We start from the raw sequence: 19,182 nt of genomic DNA, 5'->3' as shown, positions 1-19,182 counted from the left end.
ATTTTGCTATGATATCAGTTGTATGAAGAAAATAAATCTGCTGTTGTACTAGTTTCATTATGCATGGAAGTAGAGGTTTTCTTTTCATTGGACCTGCTTATTTCAGAAATAGTTATAACCCCCAAAAGTGCAAGTATCACAAATGACCACTATGGGGATCGAACCCCTCACCTCCCTTTTGATGGAGGAGAGGTCATACCAGCTGGGCTGATGGCCCAGTGGTCTGTGAAAATATATTTTGTAAATCATATTATATGTTTGTTAGCCTCCAATTATTTGGGGCTTGGCCTTGAATGTTATGCCATAATTGAATTTTGAGCTGAGCAAACCAATCTAGGTCTAATAAAATAATTTTGCTTTTCTGTGTATTAATTTAGTATACATAACGCTTTGTAAATACAAATATTCATCATCATCATCGTCCTTGCCTTTATCACATATTTGTATATGCAAATATTTTTATCATAAAATATTGGCAGCCATTTTTGATGACTGTTAATCAAGTGGTCTTAAATGAGGGTTTTGCAAATTGAGAAAAACCGTTATGTCTGGGGTTGAAATGAATTCTGTTGAAGGATATAAATATTAAAGTTACACCATCTCCAATAGCTTAAGCTTAGCTTAAGCTTTTGGAGTAGATGGTTGTTATCATGGTATCAGAGTCCAATTTCTCGAGTTCAAATCTTACCGTCACCCTAATTAAAAATTGAAAAGCAAGTGTTGGACCAAAAAAAAGGCCACATGTGAGGGGGCGTGTTGAAGGATATAAATATTAAAGTTGCACCCTCTCCAATAGCTTATGTTTAGCTTAAGCTTTTGGACTAGATGGTTGTTAATAAATTCCATATTTCAGACTGGATGAGGGGTGGTGGACATGGCAGCTCCCTGATATTAATATATAGGGTTGGAAATGAATGCCATATTTCTCAACGATTTCAGTACCAAATCCCTTCTGGAAGCAGAGGATATCATAATGCAAAAGATAACTTTCTTAAAAATAAGGTAGAATTCACTTCCTTATCTCCTAATTATTTAATAGGAGAGAGACTCTTTTGCAAGTGCTTAGAATAAATTATGGATATGTTTAGCGAGCTGCCACAAGTTTGAAGTTGAGAAATATCTAGCACGCCAAGCAGTATTTAAGAGTGTACTACATATATCATAGGTTGAAAAGCTATTTGATGGCTGGGCATGCCGGCCATAACAGATATGCTGAATGATCTTGGAAGTGAATTAGGCTCTTCTTGTCTGACAAATTTCCAACTGATGGAACTGCCTAACAAGGCTTGTGATGGTCATTTTTTCTGTCCTTTGTTGGGTGGGCCAATTTTTTATGGATCAATTGGATGAATATCTTTCTCGGTTATGAATATTTCTTAGTGGTCAAGTGTTCAAACCTTATGCCCAAGTGGTGCCAAATTGTAGTTAAGCTAATTTTTTTATTTTTTTTGATAATTAACATTGTGTTAACAAGAGCCTTCAAAAGGGGAATGCATCCCAAAGAAAGTACAAAAGGCCAAATAGGGCCTCTAAACTCCCAGAATGTCCAAAAAATCAACTAACTCCATCATGGATTTACAAATTCTCCCTAGAACCCAAAAAAAAAGAGTGCTAATAATAGAAAACTTCAATAATCCAATATGATTCTCCTTTCCTTAAAAAAATCTCCTATTTCTTTCAAGCCATAAGCACCACAAAATGCACAAAGGCGTTACCTTCCAACAATCACGGGCTTGGGCCACCACTCAACACCCTCTCCAAGCATTCGCCAAATCTCTAGAGGATCTGGGCATAGCCCATTGAACTCCAAACAAACCTAACAACATGACCCAACAATCCCGGGCCACCGGACAATGCAAAACAAGGTGATCCACTATTTCTTCGTCTCTCTTGCACATGAAGCAACAATTAAGCGCCACCTGTCTGCCCTTCCTTGGATTATCCCAAGTCAAAATCTTTCCCAACACAGAGGTCCAAGCAAAGAAAGTCACCTTAACGGGGGCCTTTGAATGCCAGATAGACTTCCATGGGAAAGAATGTACATGAATAATCGTAAGACATTTAACGAAGGATTGAACATCAAAACGTCCCTGGGAAGATGGAATCCACACCCACAAGTCAGAAGCTCCACCCTCAATCTCTTGGTAGTCAGTCCAATGATATCCTCAATCTTCCCATCCTGAAAATGCCTCGAAAAGTGCACATCCCAAGTTGTTCTCCCGTTATCAAGTCGATAGCAGTTAGCAACTGTTCAAAATCAAAAGAGAAAGAGAGAGAGCAAAAGCGTATTCTATGTGTATTCAAAAACAACTTACAAAACCTAATAAGCATATGTAGGCTTATATATGTTACAAGGTTTACATAATAACACAAACGGCCTATTAACTAAACATAATTACATAACGACCCATTATTATATATATAACTTCTAACACTCCCCCTTAAGCTGGAGAATATATATCAAATAATCCCAGCTTAGAACAGATAGTTCTTAATCAATTATGACCCAATGCTTTGGTAAACATATCAGCTAATTGATCTTCAGACTTCACGAATGGAGTAGAGATGCTCTTACGTAATATTTTTTCTCGAATAAAGTGACAATCAACTTCAATATGTTTGGTCCTCTCATGAAACACAGGATTTGATGCAATGTGAACTGCTGCTTGATTATCACAGAACAATGGAGTAGGAGCTTCAACTGTCAACCCAAGTTCTTTTAGAAAATGTTGTATCCATGTCAACTCACTAGTGGTATAGGCCATTGCCCTATACTCAGCTTCAGCACTAGATCGAGCTACCACCGTTTGCTTTTTACTTCGCCATGTAACTAGATTTCCTCTTACAAATGTGCAGTAGCCAGTAGTAGATCTCCTATTTGAAGGAGAACCGCCTAGTCGGCATCTGTAAAACCTTCCACCCTGAGATGACCATTTGGTTTATATAGTAACCCAAAACCTGGAGCTTGCTTGAGATATCGGAGAATCTGAAGAACAGCAATCCAGTGTGGCATTCTAGGGGCTTCCATGAACTGACTTACAATACTAACAGCATATGAAATATCAGGTCGAGTGATAGTGAGATAAATTAATTTCCCAACAAGGCGACGAAATCTGCCCGGGTCACTAAATAGATCACCCACATCAGTTACAAGTTTTGTATTTGAATCCATAGGAGTATCAACCGGACGACCACCTAACATACCTGTTTCTTTTAATAAGTCCAACACATACTTTCGTTGGGATAAACTTATTTTTGTCTTGGATCTAGCTACTTCAATACCCAAGAAATACCTAAGTTTACCCAAGTCTTTAGTGTGGAATCGATATTGTAGAAACAACTTCAACTTAGCAATGCCTTCAGACTCATCACCTGTGATCACAATATCATCAACATACACCACAAGAATTATGAAACCAGCTTTAGTGCGTTGGCGAAATACCGAATGGTCAGTCTGACACCTCTGAAGACCAAACTTTAATGCCGCCTCAGAGAATTTTCCAAACCAAGCCCGTGGAGATTGTTTCAAACCATATAGGGCCTTTTTAAGGCGACAAACAATGTGAAGATACTCCCCCTGAGCAACAAACCCAGGTGGTTGCTCCATATAAACCTCTTCTGCTAAGTCACCATGTAAAAAGGCATTTTTAACGTCGAACTGAAACAGAGGCCAATGTCTATTAGCAGCAAGAGAAATCAAAACACGAATAGAGGAAATCTTAGCAACAGGTGCAAACGTCTCATCATAGTCAATACCATAAGTCTGGGTATAACCTTTGGCAACAAGACGTGCTTTTAAACGCTCAACGGACCCATCCAGAAGATACTTCACAGTATATACCCAACGACAACCAATAGGTTTGACACCTGGAGGTAATGGAACAAGAGTCCACGGCCATTCATATGCAAAGCATCCATTTCATCCTGCATTGCTTTCCTCCAACCCGAATCAGACAAAGCATCCTGCACAGTCTTAGGAACAAATGTAGTAGACAACTAAGAGGAAAAACATGAGAATGATGGTGACAAGGAATTATAAGAAACATAATGAGCAATGAGATGTTTAGTAGCACACGAGCGAGGAGCTTTACGAAGTGCAATCGGCAAGGAATCAGACACAGTGGAATTTGTCGGATCCAAAGACTCTGAAGATGATGGAGGAGGCACGAGAGCAGATGGGTTTGGTCTTCGAGTGTACACCTGTAACGGGGCAGATGAAGGAACCAGAGATTGAGATTGAAGAGAAGGTGAGGGAAGAGGAACTGCAGAAGGAGGCGACTCAAGATTGATATCAAGAAGTGAATCGGTATCTGAAAAATATGGGATGGACTCAGAAAATGTGACATCCGCGTTAATAAAGTACCGTTGAGAAACAGGACTATAGCAGCGATAACCTTTATGAGAGCGAGAGTAGCCAAGAAATACACACTTTGTGGCATGTGGGTTTAGTTTATCAAAACCAGGACCAAGATTGTGGACATAACATACACATCCAAAAACCCTAGGAGGAAGAGAAAACAAGGGAGAATCAGGAAATAAAATAGAATGTGGAGGTTTGCCATTTAATACAGATGACGACATACGGTTAATAAGATGACAGGCTGTAAGAACAGCATCACCCCAAAACCGTTTAGGCATATGCATATGAAACAAAAAAGCACGAGTTACTTCTAAGAGATGTTGATTCTTACGTTCTGCAACTCTATTTTGTTGTGGAGTATAAACACATGAATTTTGATGAATAATTCCTTTATCACTAAGATATGTATCAAAGGGAGTTGAAGAATATTCCTTAGCATTATCAAAACGTAGAATACGAATTGGACATCCAAACTGAGTTTTGATTTCTTTGCGAAATTTTTGAAAAATTAAAAATAACTCAGAACGATCTTTCATTAGAAACAACCAAGTCAGGCGAGAATAATCATCCACAAATGTCACAAAATAATGGAATTTATTGATTGAAGAATGTTTTATTGGACCCCATACATCTGGATGAACCAAATGAAAAGGACTAGAAACACGATTATTAACCCTAGACTTGAAAGACACGCGATGGTGCTTACTAAGTTGACAAACATCACATGACAAGAATTTCAAATAACTAAGACTAAGAACTTGACGCTTCAAAACTTGAAGTGACGGGTGACCAAGGCGACAGTGCCACTGGAATGGAGACAGAGAAGACTGAAGAGCCACAGGAGAAGGTTCGAAATCAAAATAATATAAGCCACCAGCTTTATGCCCCGTACCAATCTTCTTCTTCGTCTTGAGATCCTGAAACACACAAGAAGTAGGATCAAATGTAACAGAGCACTGGAGAGATTTAGTAAGCTTACTGATAGACATTGAGTTAAAGGGAAACTGCGGAACATGTAAAACAGACGAGAGAGACAATGAATCACTAAGTTGAGTTGTCCCCAAACCTGAAACCTGAATGGATGAACCATTAGCAAGAGTAACACTTTGAGAAGTAGGTATATAATGAAAATCAGATAGAAGAGAAGAACATCCAGTCATATGATCAGATGCTCCAGTGTCTATGATCCAAGGATTGCGAGTGGAAGACAATAGACGTGTGTGTAGTACCTGACTGGGCAAAGGTAGCCGTGGAAGATGAATTAGATGCTTTGCTTATAAGACAAAAACTGAGTATACTAATCCCTTGGAACATGAACTCTATCTGATTCAGCTACATTGTGTGATCTAGAAGCGACATCATTCAGAGAAGAGGAAACTTGATTTGCATAACTAGATGGTTTCCCATGAAGGTCCCAACAAAAGTTCACAATATGATTAGAAAGACCACAATGAGTACACTTTCTTAATTCCTTGCCACGGTCACGTCCTCCACGTGAATCACGACCACCACGTGTGGAGCGTCCCCCACGACCTCCACGGTAAGTATTATGTTCACCCTTTGAAACTACCAATGCTGAACGCTCACCACTCTGTCCAGTATTCAAATTTGAGGTATCACTTGCTAGTGTAGCACGCTGAAGTCGAGAAAACACCTCAGCAAGAGATGGAAGTGTTGGACTGCTCATAATCTGTGCATGAAAAGGCTCATATGCTGATGATAAACCAGTAAGAAAACGGACAACATTAAAGTCCGCATGCTGTTGTTGCATACTGCGAACATCAGCAGTAATGGGCTGATACATATTAAGCTCTTCACAGACTCCCATAACTTTGGAATAATACTCTTCTATACTTTGAGTACCTTGTTCAAGATTGAAGTACTGTTTACATAGCTCATAAACACGGGTGATATTACCTGTCCCAGAATATAACTGCTGCAATCTATCTCATATCTCCTTGGTTGTATCCAAATAAAGTAACGTTGAACTAATTTGGGGTTCAATACTGTTTATCATCACAGAGATGATCTGAGCATCTTCCTTTTCCCATGCATCAAAGGAAGTATCAGTTGCCTTGAGTTTCTCTTTAGTCAAATGAGAACCAAGACCTCTGCTTTTGAGAAAAATGGCAACAGATTTGGCCCACAATATGTAATTCTTCCCATTGAGCTTAACTGAAGTCATGGGATTATTAAGACTGTTCGTGGGTGAAAGCAAATCTGAACTTGAACTTGAGGCCATGTTGAATCCAGCAAAACAGAGAAGAAAAAGGAGAGAAAAAAAAAATTCTGTATTCTGGCCGAACCTGGAAGCGGGTCTGAAACGGGTCGGATTCTGAAACCGGGTCGGATCCTGGCACATGTCGGATCTTGGTACGGGTCGGATCTTGGAACCGGACTTGATCTGGACTATCCCTGGTTTAGTAAACCGGGATTGGAATAACTATCCCAGGTTTAGCAAACCAGGGTTGGAGTAGCACAACCGTGTAGTTCACGGGTCTTCTTCTTCACTCCGTCACAAACTCCGGTAAACAATACGGCAGAGGCGACGGCAACCCAACCACAAGCAGCGGCCGAATCAACAAGCAGTAGCCGAATCAACTTCCAGCCAAAAACCAATCTCACCTCTGCAAATCGAGACGAAGAAGCTTCTGCCGGTGACGACGAAGAAGGCAGAGACGACGACAACCAAAGAGGAGCTGCCGGTGATGATGAAGAAGGCAGAAACAATAACGAACACACTTTAGATCTGATTACGGTGAACAAGAAATTGCCGACAGAGACATCAAAACCACAATCACGATTCCGATCGTGATTCAGATCGTGATTCACCACCAACCCACCTACTAACTCTCACACTTATGATCATTGTGCTCTGATACCATGTTCAAAATCAAAAGAGAAAGAGAGAGAGCAAAAGCGTATTCTCTATGTATTAAAAAACAACTTACAAAACCTAATAAGCCTATGTAGGCTTATATATGTTACAAGGTTTACATAATAACACAAACGGCCTATTAACTAAACATAATTACATAAGGACCCATTATTATATATATAACTTCTAATAGCAACCAAAATGTGTCTATTCGTGGCAATCCTGAAGAGTCTGGGAAAAGTAAGAGCGAGAGATGGTCGCCACACCATAAGTCCTCCCAAAAATGAATTTCCCTACCATCCCTGACTCGAAATCTGATGTGTTTGGAAAATTCATCCCAACCCTTCCGGATGTATTTCCACACCCCAACACCATTTGGAGATCTCACCTCCAAAGAACACCATCCCCCTCTAGCTTCCCCAAACTTGCTAGCAATCACCCTTCTCCAAAGTTTGTGCCTTTCCACCACGAATCTCCATAACCGCTTCCCCAAAGAAAGTTCTATTGTAGCCTCTCAATCCATTATTGGTTGACTTGCAGAACATTGCGCCACAAGGTCTTGATTGTAAGCATGCTGAAGAAGGGCAAGCTTTATGAAGGCAATACGAATTCCCATAAAGAAAATATGTTTCTCCTTAGGGAATGGGGATTTTCTTTTATCAGAAGGGGCACTTGTTACATAGATGCACACAACAATGGCTTGTTCTTTTTTGCGACATCTAACTACAATTTATTGTTGATTTGTGTACTTGTATCAAATGTTGATACTTTTCTCACACACACACACACACACCCACATATATATATATATCTTGACATCTATATCAACATCCACACATATTTCTTTTTTACTTTACAAACCCCAATAAGCCATATGGGGGTGGCAATTTGTGTTGGCGTGTCATATTCATGTCTTGCCGACCTAATAGTATTATGTTGTATAGGTTAACCTGAATATGATGAGTTAAATAATCGTGTTAGTTACGCTTGACATGAACACGACTAGGGATGGAATAACACACCTCCCTTTCGGATACATGCCCCACCCGACCCTTTTAAAATGGTTTTGGGACCTATTTAAGGGGTTTTGGGTTGAGGCGGAATTTAGTAGTGAAAGATTGTGTGGGTGTGGGGCGGGGAACCATGCCACGCCCATTCCCATTTATATTGCAAATTTATAATTTTACCCTTATAGCTTTTATTGTATATGAAAATACCCTTACATATAAATTAACGAAACCCCTCCCTTATATATTAGTACATATACAAAATTACCCTTGCTATATAAAACACCCAAAACAGAATATTGACACTCTCTCGTCGTGGCGGTGCCAACCTGTCTCTCTCTCAACACAGTGGTGCCTCTTTCTCTCGCATCGCAGTGGTCAATGGCAACAATCCCCCCCCCCCCCCCCCCCCCCCTCTCTCTCGTATTGTCGATTGATGGTCTGCCCCTCCTCTCATTATAAAAGCGAAACACAAACACCCCGCTGCGTCTCTCTCTATGCTGATGCAGCGGCCAACCCCTCTCCAATATTTCAAACTGATTGTGTCATTGTTGTTAATTTATTAAAGCTTTTGGTTGATGAAGCTGATGGCAGTAGTCCCTTTGGGGACATTCGATAAAATTGGAACGATACACAGAAGATTAGTGATGAACCAAGAGGGGGAGGGGGTGAATTGGTTCTAGCACTATTTCAACTTTTAAATGCTTTTCTCAACCAAGTAAACCACCACAGCTTGATAAAACCACTCACAGATATCACTAGGGTGATGAAACCCTAATCTGTCACAGGTGTTTGATGTTGTTTCAGTTACAATGACACATATTTTACAAGGAAAACCCCTTTCAAAAGGGATCAAAAACCTTGGTTCTTTGGGTACTCACCCAATGCAAATCCACTAGTGTTACACGTTGATACATACTCAGCTGTCTCACACTCTGCGCACATAACCTAACTCACACAATGTGCACTCAGCACTCCCCTTGTCCTAAGCACCTCCCTGCTTGGACCAATACAGCTCTCACAGCTCTTCAAATACATAAAGAATGATGTATAAACATCATACAATGGCTATTACAAAAGATCAAAATGAAAATATAGCTCAAAGTATGCCCCAGTACAGAAGTACTTAACAATTTATGCAGAATATGTAGTCTGTGTACTCAAATGGAATGTAACTTCAATACAGACCCAAACTTGGTTCCCACAACCTTTTTTAAACAATATACACTTGGTCAAGTGATAAACATATTGAGTACAACAAGGTATAACAATATCAGTATTCAAACAGGCTTAATTTCTGCAGAAAACCCTATGAAAGGCCAAATCCAGAAATGACCATTTCTCTGTGGAAAACTCAACTTGTACAGCCTCAAATCATCAAAATAAAATTGCTCAGATGGTGTTCAAGACATTCATGGCAAGATATCAACATATAGTACTCACATCAGAAGCATTACACCTGAAAATTCAACTATAACTGAGGTTTGAGATATCAAAATGAATTGCAGCAGTATAATGAATGAAAATTTGGTTTCTGCAAATGTAAAATGTCAAACCAACCTTGTCTCAGCCTTCTAGGAGTATTGGAGATGTCTGTAACCACACTTGGCTCTCTGAACCATCATCTGCACCAGAAAACCAGCCTCACAAACACTTGTTCTTCATCTTCAATTGTGTGCACTCACAATACATATCTCTGAGATGAATTTCAGCTCACTCGATGGATTAAAACTCAGAAAATGTTCATGTTCTTGGACTCTCGAGTGTCTCACACAATGTAGCTCAATATTAGGCTTTCACAACTCTCACAAGAGGCACCTTCTGCAATCTGCTATAACAATATATATATACTACTACAATGCAGCTGATGCAACCCTAGAAGAGCATAGAATTGTGGCACATTTTACCAATCATTGGAGAGGGAATATTCTGACATTCTCTTGAGTGGATGGACCACATTTGTCCTTGCACAGCTCACAGTTTTGTCCACTAGTGCACACACCTTTTGTATACACATACACACTCGCACCAGCTGTAGCTTGATGAAGAATTGAAAAACTTGGTAAAAAAGAAATGTAATTCTGTCCAACAACTTTCTCTCACTAGGACCACAATAAACGTGTCAGTCATGTGCATTACATATACAGACATACCAAAATGACCTTCAAGAGGACATATGTCACACATAAAAGAAATATGTATGGCAGCCTGTGAATACATTGTAAATGTCATTCTCTGAGCTTAGAGGCACAATGTAGCATCCAAGGCAAATTTAAAATGACTACATCGATGCTTGAAATGATAGAACTACCCGAATGTGACAAAATCCACAATACACACAATGCACCATAAAATTGACTGTGATGGCTTGTAAACATGATTTGTGATGCAATGTACCTTTCTCATTGTATTCAAATTGAGCTCTCTCATATTAGAAATGACAATACTGCCCCTGTATATATCAGAATTAACCCAAGCACACAAGAAATAGTGGAATATCAAGGGAATGGACCTGTGACCTAACTTTTGACATTTAAAGAGCAAACCATGAACAAAAGCTGGGAACAACAATTAGCATGACAAATAATTAGTTGGTAGAGGGAGTCTTAGAGTTTTTTTTTTTTTTTGTTTGTTTCAAGAAGAAACAATTTTTAATCAGGAAGAAGAAGCTTAAGGTAGTAAAGTAAAAACCTAATTAGGAAATTTTTTTAAATCTAAAAATTTAAATGGGGTGGCGTAGGAGAACTTAAACCGGGGGGGGGGGGGGGGGGGGGTTTGCTAAACAGTTTTGGGCGGGGACAGGGTGGCTTAGTTAAACCGGGGTGGGAAGGGGAAGGGGTCCGCTACCCCCACCTCGCCCTATTGCAATTCCTAAACACAACCCGTTTATTAAATTGGTAACACAATACAACCCATGTTAACCCGTTCAATAAATGGGTTGTGTGACTCCCAATACATGACCCGTTTAATAAACTATGTTTATATTAAATATGATCTGTTTATTAAACTTATAGCACGACCCGACCAGTGCAACCCATTTAATAAATGGATTGTGTGATTCACAACATGGCATGATTCGTTTAATAAATTCTCATCATCATCATCATCCTTGCCTTTATTCCATATAGATGGGGTCGGCCACATGAATTCTCTATTTCCATTATTTTCTATTATACATCATGTCTTAGATTAATTTTTTTGAAATCAGTTTTAGTTATTTCATCCCACGTGAGCTTTAGTCAACCTCTTTGTCGCTTACCTTCTATGAAAACAACTCTTCCTCTTTTAAATAGGTGTGCATTGGGGCTACATTGAATATGTCCATACCACTGAAGTATACTTTTCCTAATTTTATCATCTATAGATGCTATACCTAGAGTAATATGTTTTTTTATTTTTTTATTTTTTATTTTTTCTAGTTGGTACTCACACACAAGTCTCTTTTGAGACTTGAACCCCTGACCTCCCTTTGGAAAGTAAGAGGCCGATACCACTAGGCCACTGGCCGGTTGATACGGTTTTTTTTTTTTTTAATTTTAATTTTAATTTTTTATTTATCTGATTTCTTTTAGTTATTCATGTTATCAAATGTAGTATCCTCATTTTTACTACATGAATGCATTACATTTGAGTCTTTTTCAACGCCCAACACTCCGCTCCACACGATATTACTGGCCTAATAACCGTTCTATAGAATGTTCCTTTTAAATTAGGCCCCAAAGAGGTTTCCTTTTAATTTAGGGCCCATTTGGTAATCTTTAAGTCCAAATATTATGTTATGAAGAGGACTTTCTTGGATGTTGCAAGTCTGCCATGAATGGGGTTGAAGGGAGAGGTGGTGCGAACGTTTACAGTCAGAGGTTTTGTCCTTCGGGTGGATGAGCAGAGTATGAGCCACCGAGAAACGACGCTTCCATCTTGCCTTGTTGGGAGATTTGACAGAGATGTGGGTAGCTTGGAAGGAATTGAGGAGTTGGCTTCAAGGATTTGGTAGATTTCATGTGGGGTTAGGGTTTCGAACTTACCAGATGGGCTATTGTTATTTTGATTTCCTTCGGAGAAGGAAGCACAGAGGGTGTTAAGATGGGGGAAAAAATCTTGGAGGGATGCAAAGCTGCTAATCGATTTGTGGTGTTACAGAGTTGGGTGCTTGGGGATGAGGAAAATGACGAGGCAGAGAAGGATAGTGCTGTTTGGTCTTTCACTCAATCTTTGGTGCTAGAAGCTCTTTGAATCTAGAGGGGAATTATGTGGTGGGTTTAGGGAGGTCGAGGTCTCTGAGAGCGAAACAGAAAGGATAGTCATCACAGTGGACGACGGTGGGGTCATCCCGGAGTTCGTGATCATTGAAGACAGAGATTGGGCTTTCAAGATCTCAGTGACGGAGGAGATTGCTCCTTCTATGGTGACGAAACCCATGGCATCTCTGAATTTTGAGAAGAATGGATGTGTGTCTTGCAGATCCGATGTTGGTTCAGTCCGTTCGGCGAGTTTGGGTAGATTGGAGAAAGATGGATGGCAGCCAGGTTAGGGATGAAGTGATATGTACCCGCGGAAGGTGAGTGGGGAAGGGTGGAGTGGAGGCGTGCACGTGCAGGGGATATGGTTTTGAAGATTACGAATAAGGTGTTGGAATGGGCTGGGCGGGGGGACATGGGCCGTTTAATGGGCCGCGAAATAGATCAGCTGGTCCTTCTGTTCAGAAGCACAATTCCAATGATGGGTGTGGGCCTAATAACTTGGTCAATAGAAGAGAGATACGGCTGTGTATTAGGGCCCTAATAAGAGCCTGTCCATTAGAGTCTTGGGTTTGGGCTCGAAGGAATAGGAGAGGAGATCCAAAGTGAAAGGGTTGGGCCAAGCCAAGTGGGGAATTCTGCAGCGGATCTCGGTGAAGTTAATAAACACTGGACGCGATCGGAGAAAGAGAATTGGGTTAGAGCCAGTTCTAATAGCAGTCACAATGGGAAAAGGTTTTGCCATGGGAGTTGCTATGTGCAGATGGCTTCGGATAACTTTCGGTCTCTGCCATTAACTTCTTTTGAGGATGGTGATCCCACAGTTAGAGATGGGAAGTGTTGGTCACGAAAGGAGAAACAAAAATGGGTTTGCCTAAAGTAAAGCCAACCTGGTATGCCTTTTTTCCCTAACTCTCGGAGCTTTCTGTCTGCTCCTTCTTCTTCTTCTACTCCTTCTTGTGGGGTGTTGAGGAGGGAAATGGGGGTGGAGGTTGACCGGCAATTGGAGAGAAATGGGGTGTTGTCACCTGTGGTGGAAGTGGATTTGGAGGGGACGGGGCTGGATGCAGAATTAGAGGATGAGGTGGGACAGGTGAGGAATCATACACTGGATATTTTGCTGAGCTCTTCTCCCAAGTTGTTAAGGGAGAATGTATCAGTGATGGCAGCTTCGGTAGGTCTGGATGGAGTTACGGTGTGTGTGGGACGTGACTCAAAATTTCAGTTAAGTTAGGAGGCTGCATCAGTATTGGTGAAGGAATTAAGGATGTATAAAGGGTTGAAGGGATTGAACCGTTTGCTAGATTTTGGTTTAGAAACAGTAGGGGATGACTCTGAAGGGGATTTTGGCTCACCTTTGGCTTTCAATGGGTTTGAGGCTTCGACTAATGATAGTGGTGACAGATTGGGGGGAGGGGGTAATGATAGGAATGCTATGGAGATGGTTCCATGGGAGGATTCTACCAGTTTGGAGATGCAACCGTTATGTGTATTACAGCCGGAAGGGGGGAGGGAGTTCTTTGCAACAGGTTGTGAAAACAGAGGGGTGGAGTGTGTGTGAATGATAACATTGATAATGTGAGCAGTATTTTGGGACTATCTTTTCAGCCAGATGAGGAGCAGGCTTGTTTGGTGATGAATTCAATTGTGGAGGGAAAGAATGGGGAGGATGTTGGGAGTGTGAATAGAACAGATAGAAAGAAGAAGCGGTTATCCCCGTGGAGAGGCGGAAGGGAGATTCGAGGCTTGATTAATAAGGGGAATGCTTTCATAGGAGGGCATTTTGGATTTTGTCCTTGTTGCTAGGGAGTGTGTGGATGATAGATTGAGGAGTGGGTTCCAGGGGTCTTGTGCAAGTTGGATGTGGAGAAAGCTTATGATCATGTTCGTTAGAGTTTTTTGCTATATTTGATGGTAAGGATGGTTTTTGGGGAGAAATGGAGGAATTGGATTGAGTTCTGCATTTCTTCAGCGAGATTCTCGGTGTTGGTGAATGGGGGTCCCGACTGGTTTCTTTGGTAGTTCGCGAGGTTTGCGTTAGGGAGATCCATTATCCCCACTTCTGTTCATCATTGTGATGGAGGGGGCTTAGTAGATTGATGGGGAGGGCTATGGAGGTGGGTTTCATCAGGGGTTTTAGGGTGGGAAGGGATGTTATGCATCAGCTGGAGATTTTTCACTTGTTGTTTGCAGATGATACTCTTGTCTTTTGCGAGGCTGAGGTGACTCAGATGAGATATTTGAGGTCGGTGTTGATCTATTTTCAGACAGTCTCGAGTTTGAAAGTGAATGTGGGGAAGAGCGCTTTGATTTCAGTGGGTAAGGTTCTGGAGATTGAGGTATTAGCTTCTGTTCTTGGTTATGGAGTTAGTTATTTTCCGATCTCTTACTTGGGTTTGCCTCTGGGGGTTTCTTCGAGGATTGTAGATGTTTGGGATCCGGTGGTGGAGAGGGTGGAGAGGAGGCTTGCGGGGTGGAAGAAGCAATATTTATCAAAAGGGGGGAGGTTACCTTGTTGAAAAGCACTTTGTCGAGCACTCCCACATCTTATTTATCCCTTTTCCAGATTCCGTCCTCGGTTGCTGCTTGTATTGAAAGACTTCAGAGGAACTTCTTCTTATGGGGAGGTTTGGGGGATGAGTTTAAGTATTATCTGGTTCGTTGGGAGCAAATGTGTAAGCTTGTTAAGTTTCGAGGTATTGGGATTAGGCGATTGTTGCCTTTTTTTTTTGATAAGTAATAATGAATTAAAAAAGGCATTCAAAAGGGGAATGCATCCCTTAAACATTAGTGGAGCCGGGGGGCTAAGGCCCTAAAGAATCCAAAAAATTAATTAAATCATCAGAAGAGGAGCAAGAACTCCTCTTCACATAACTAAAGAGAGAATGAATAATTAAAAGTTTCAGCGTCGCCGTAGGCGACTGTTGCCTTTTAACAGGGCCTTGTTAGGTAAGTGGTTGTGGAGGTTTGGTATTGAGCGGGATAGATTGTGGAGGAGGGTGGTATTGTGTCGCTTTGGGGAAGAGAGAGAAGGCCGGGGGGGGGGGGGGGGGGGGGGGGTTCGGCTGTGGTGTCTTTATCTGGAGGTGTCGGTGTTTGGAAAGACATTCGGAAGAAATGAAATGAGTTTTCTAAGCATATCAGGTTCAGAGTTCATGATTGTAGGGAGATTCGGTTTTGGGAGGATGTGTGGTGTGGAGACCACACTTTAGCATGTTCCTTCCATAGATTGTTTAGGATTGCGGTGGATAGGCATGCCTTGGTGGCTGACTACTTTTGCCTTGATAGCTGGAGACTAGTTTGGGATGTGCTTTTTCAGCGATCTTTTCAGGATTGGGAGATGGATGATGTGTTTGATTTTTTAGAGTTGTATAGCCAGGTGATCCGGGAAGGAGGTAGGGATTCTCTTGTTTGGATTTCTTCTGCTAGGGGAATGTTTACAGTGAGATATTTTTTCGGATGCCTTGTGGACACGGATGGGGTGGTATTCTCTTGGAAGGCAGTGTGGCGAACTAAGGCACCATTGAAAGTGGCCTTTTTTGCTTGGACGGTTGTGTGGGGTAAAATTTTGACGCTGGATAATTTGAGAAGGAGAAAGCTTATCACGGTGAATTGGTGTTGCATGTGTAAGTGCAATGGCGAGTCGGTTAATCATCTTTTGTTGCATTGTTAAGTGGCGGTCGATTGTTGGAACCTTTTGTTAGGTTTATTTGGAGTTTGTTGGGTCATGCATAGATTTATGAGAGGCCTAATGGACACTTGGAGAGGGGGTTGGGTGGGAGCACAGGCTCGAGGGTTCTGGAGGATGGCGTCTCTGTGTCTTTGGTGGTGTTTGTGCAGAGAGCGGAATAGAAGATCCTTTGAAGGAGAGGAATCTTTCATCAATGTTTTGAAATCTTTTGTTATTAGCTCTCTTTGTTTTTGGGGTTCTGGGTAGACTATGCTCTTCTACTGAGGAGAGTGTTGAGTTTGTTAGGGACGCGGTCCCCTTTTGAATGCTTTTTTAATGAATTGCTTATTTATCAAAAAAAAAAAAAAAAAAAAAATGGATAAGCATGTTTGTTAAGCTTAAATTGTTTTAAAAAAAATCCAACACAATAAAAAAAAAGGCGTGTAAACTTATTTGATAACCAAAATTTGCAATACAAAACCACAATTTGCAATATACTCTTTCAGCAAATAAATGACTATGGCAGACTTGAGGAGACTCCTATTTAGGGTCCTCAATATTAGTGAGATTTGAGTTTTTATTGCTTTATTGGGTATCTCATGTTTTAATGTTCTAAGATTAGAAATCCAAGGGCAGTATTTCATGAAAAGGATGATGTTATTGTTTTCTCCATTGACAGTTTGATTGTCATGCCCTTCTATTTAGTCCATTGCTATGTTATGTAGATTGAAGTACTTGTTATGCTCTATATGTAGGACCTCCTTGAATCCCAATTTTTAGGATAAGGGGATTCGGCTTGAAATGTATTCAAAATTTTGTATCAGTACATGGAATCATCATGTGCATTTAGATACTTTATATATTGCAAATAGTAGAATTTACGACGTTATTGCCTTTTAAGGTTTTATACGATTAGATTTAATTAAAAAGTATATGGTGAGAAAGAAGTTTTCCATCTATGTAAGAGTAGGAAGTCCTTCTATGCTATCAAATTTGAGCTTTAATCTTCTTTCATAATCACCTGTAAGGATAAGTATCTGATTTGAATTCGTGTAGCAAATCATGCCCATATGCATATAGTGTCCTGTCGAAGTGGGTACGGTGAGGGAAATAAGATAGTCTATGCAACATAGGGATTTTGAGGTTGAATATTGACTCTTACTTTTACAAAAATGAATTGAATGCATTTGGTTTAATTTTGATGTAAAAGATATTATTAACGGTTTTAGCTACTGCTTTTTGCTTTGGCTCTCCATAATTCAAAATTGAGTGCAAATTCCTGTTGAGCTTGGAAGCCTACTCTCTACCTTATAAGACTCCTTTGCTTGTGTTTGAGAAATAATTGAATGATCTTTTTGTTTTCATTTTGAATTGCTCCCATAAACAAGCACATCCGGGCTTGGCAGATAATCTTTTTCTCTATACCTTTTTGTGCTGTGAGTTTTTTCAATCAGTTCTTGCATCTTACGCATTTGGTATATTACTTAGATGATTTTATTTTTGTCTTTCAAATTCATATATTATGATTGTATTGTTCTTGAACTCATGTAATGAAGATTGGGATGTAAGAGCTTTTGTCATAGCAGATGCATATATATAGCTATATATATTTTTTCGGGAACCATTCCATCTGTTCTTGCCTTTATGCCATCTTAAATATTTTATTTCATAGGTTACATCGAGCCTGTGATGGTAATACTTCATGAACGGGAGCTCACTTGGGCTGGGCGTGTTTCTTGGAAGCATCATACTTGTATGATTTCTGCCCTTAGTATTAGCACAACTTCGAGGCAGCATCCACTCATATGGTCAGCAGTTGTAAGTTCTATACTTGATAAAAACTAACCTGTTAATCAGTTGAACCACTTTGCAGAAGTTCCTTTATTATTGTTTAACAGTGCAGTAGCAAGAGAACCTCTTAAATGGATGGTAATTAGTTGAGTAATATTCCCAAAACAAACTGGGATTGCTTCTTAATCTCTTAAGGCTCAAGACAGTTGCCTCTCTGTTTTGTGAAATATCTCATATTTAAGATTATTACAAATCAATTATTTCAGAAAATTGTGCATCCAGAAATTAAAATTATGCCGCTTGGGTCAGCTTTTCTTCCACTGGCCCATACCGTGATAAGAAGTGCATGTAACTTACTATGTTGTGTTCACTTGCTATACTAGGGAGGAATTTCCTCGAGGTGAGTCTGTTTAGTCACTGATCATGTAGTGACTGAGCTCACATGTGATTTAAATATGTTAAATAGGAAGATCAGTTTCAATTGTGCCACCTCCAGTTTGATATGCTTTATTGCATTCTACTTGGTACATCAGTATTACTATGGAACTGTTTTTTTTTTTTTGTTTTCGTGGCAGTGTCTATATATTTCATTAAGATGGTAAAAAAAAAAAAAGAAATTACTATAGTTTTTGGTTTTGTTTCTCTTTAGGATCTTGCTAAAATCATGGACTACTGATGTACAGAATTCTTAAAACATAAATATGTCGTATTACCTCGAATGAATTTCCATTTATTCGAGGAGGTCCTGTTGATTTTGAAGAAGAAATAATAAAAGTAAAAACAAGGAGTCGCATTTTGTTTTTAAGTAATCATCACTTTGTTGTCCTACTTAATTTGACACATCATTGTATTCTAGAATAACTCCACTCAAATTGTCAAAGTCTTTTCCCAATTATTTAGTACACATCACTATGTACTAGGATGCGGATTATTTTAAAGTCTGGCCATCGCCGAGTTTTTTTGACATATAATAAGTTTCTGAAACAATGTGCTTTTTTTTTCTTGGTGGGGCACGGCGCCCGCGGGGGGAGAAATGAGTTCTGGTAGGGGTCCAATTGAACTTTCTGACATTTGGCTTTAATTTGATCATCATCCAAAATATGCTATTTCTATCTGATGCAAAAGAAACAGGAAATAAATGGAATTAGTTATTTTGTTTCAATTAAACATCATAAGCTATGAAGTCACAAGCTTAAAAATGGCCCACCTTCGATTATGAATAATGCTTGTATTCTATA

The 19,182-nt window shown here is 40.0% G+C and overlaps 1 protein-coding gene across 1 annotated transcript in view; it reads left to right on the top strand.

Moving 5' to 3' along the window:
* Positions 1-19,182, top strand: part of LOC132271953 (cleavage and polyadenylation specificity factor subunit 1) — an 83,466-nt gene that overhangs the window by 12,585 nt on the left and 51,699 nt on the right. The window contains exon 5 of the mRNA XM_059773459.1: positions 17,826-17,971. Coding sequence (XP_059629442.1) covers positions 17,826-17,971 — 146 coding nt within the window. The remainder of the gene's footprint in view (positions 1-17,825; positions 17,972-19,182) is intronic.

This window comes from Cornus florida, unplaced genomic scaffold (genome assembly GCF_030987335.1).
Source record: "Cornus florida cultivar Cherokee Brave unplaced genomic scaffold, ASM3098733v1 CherokeeBrave_3.0.0_Hap2_Chr08, whole genome shotgun sequence".
NCBI classification, from domain to species: domain Eukaryota; kingdom Viridiplantae; phylum Streptophyta; class Magnoliopsida; order Cornales; family Cornaceae; genus Cornus; species Cornus florida.
The sequence above is the reverse complement of the archived record's forward strand: the minus strand, read 5'-3'. Positions and strand labels throughout refer to the sequence as shown.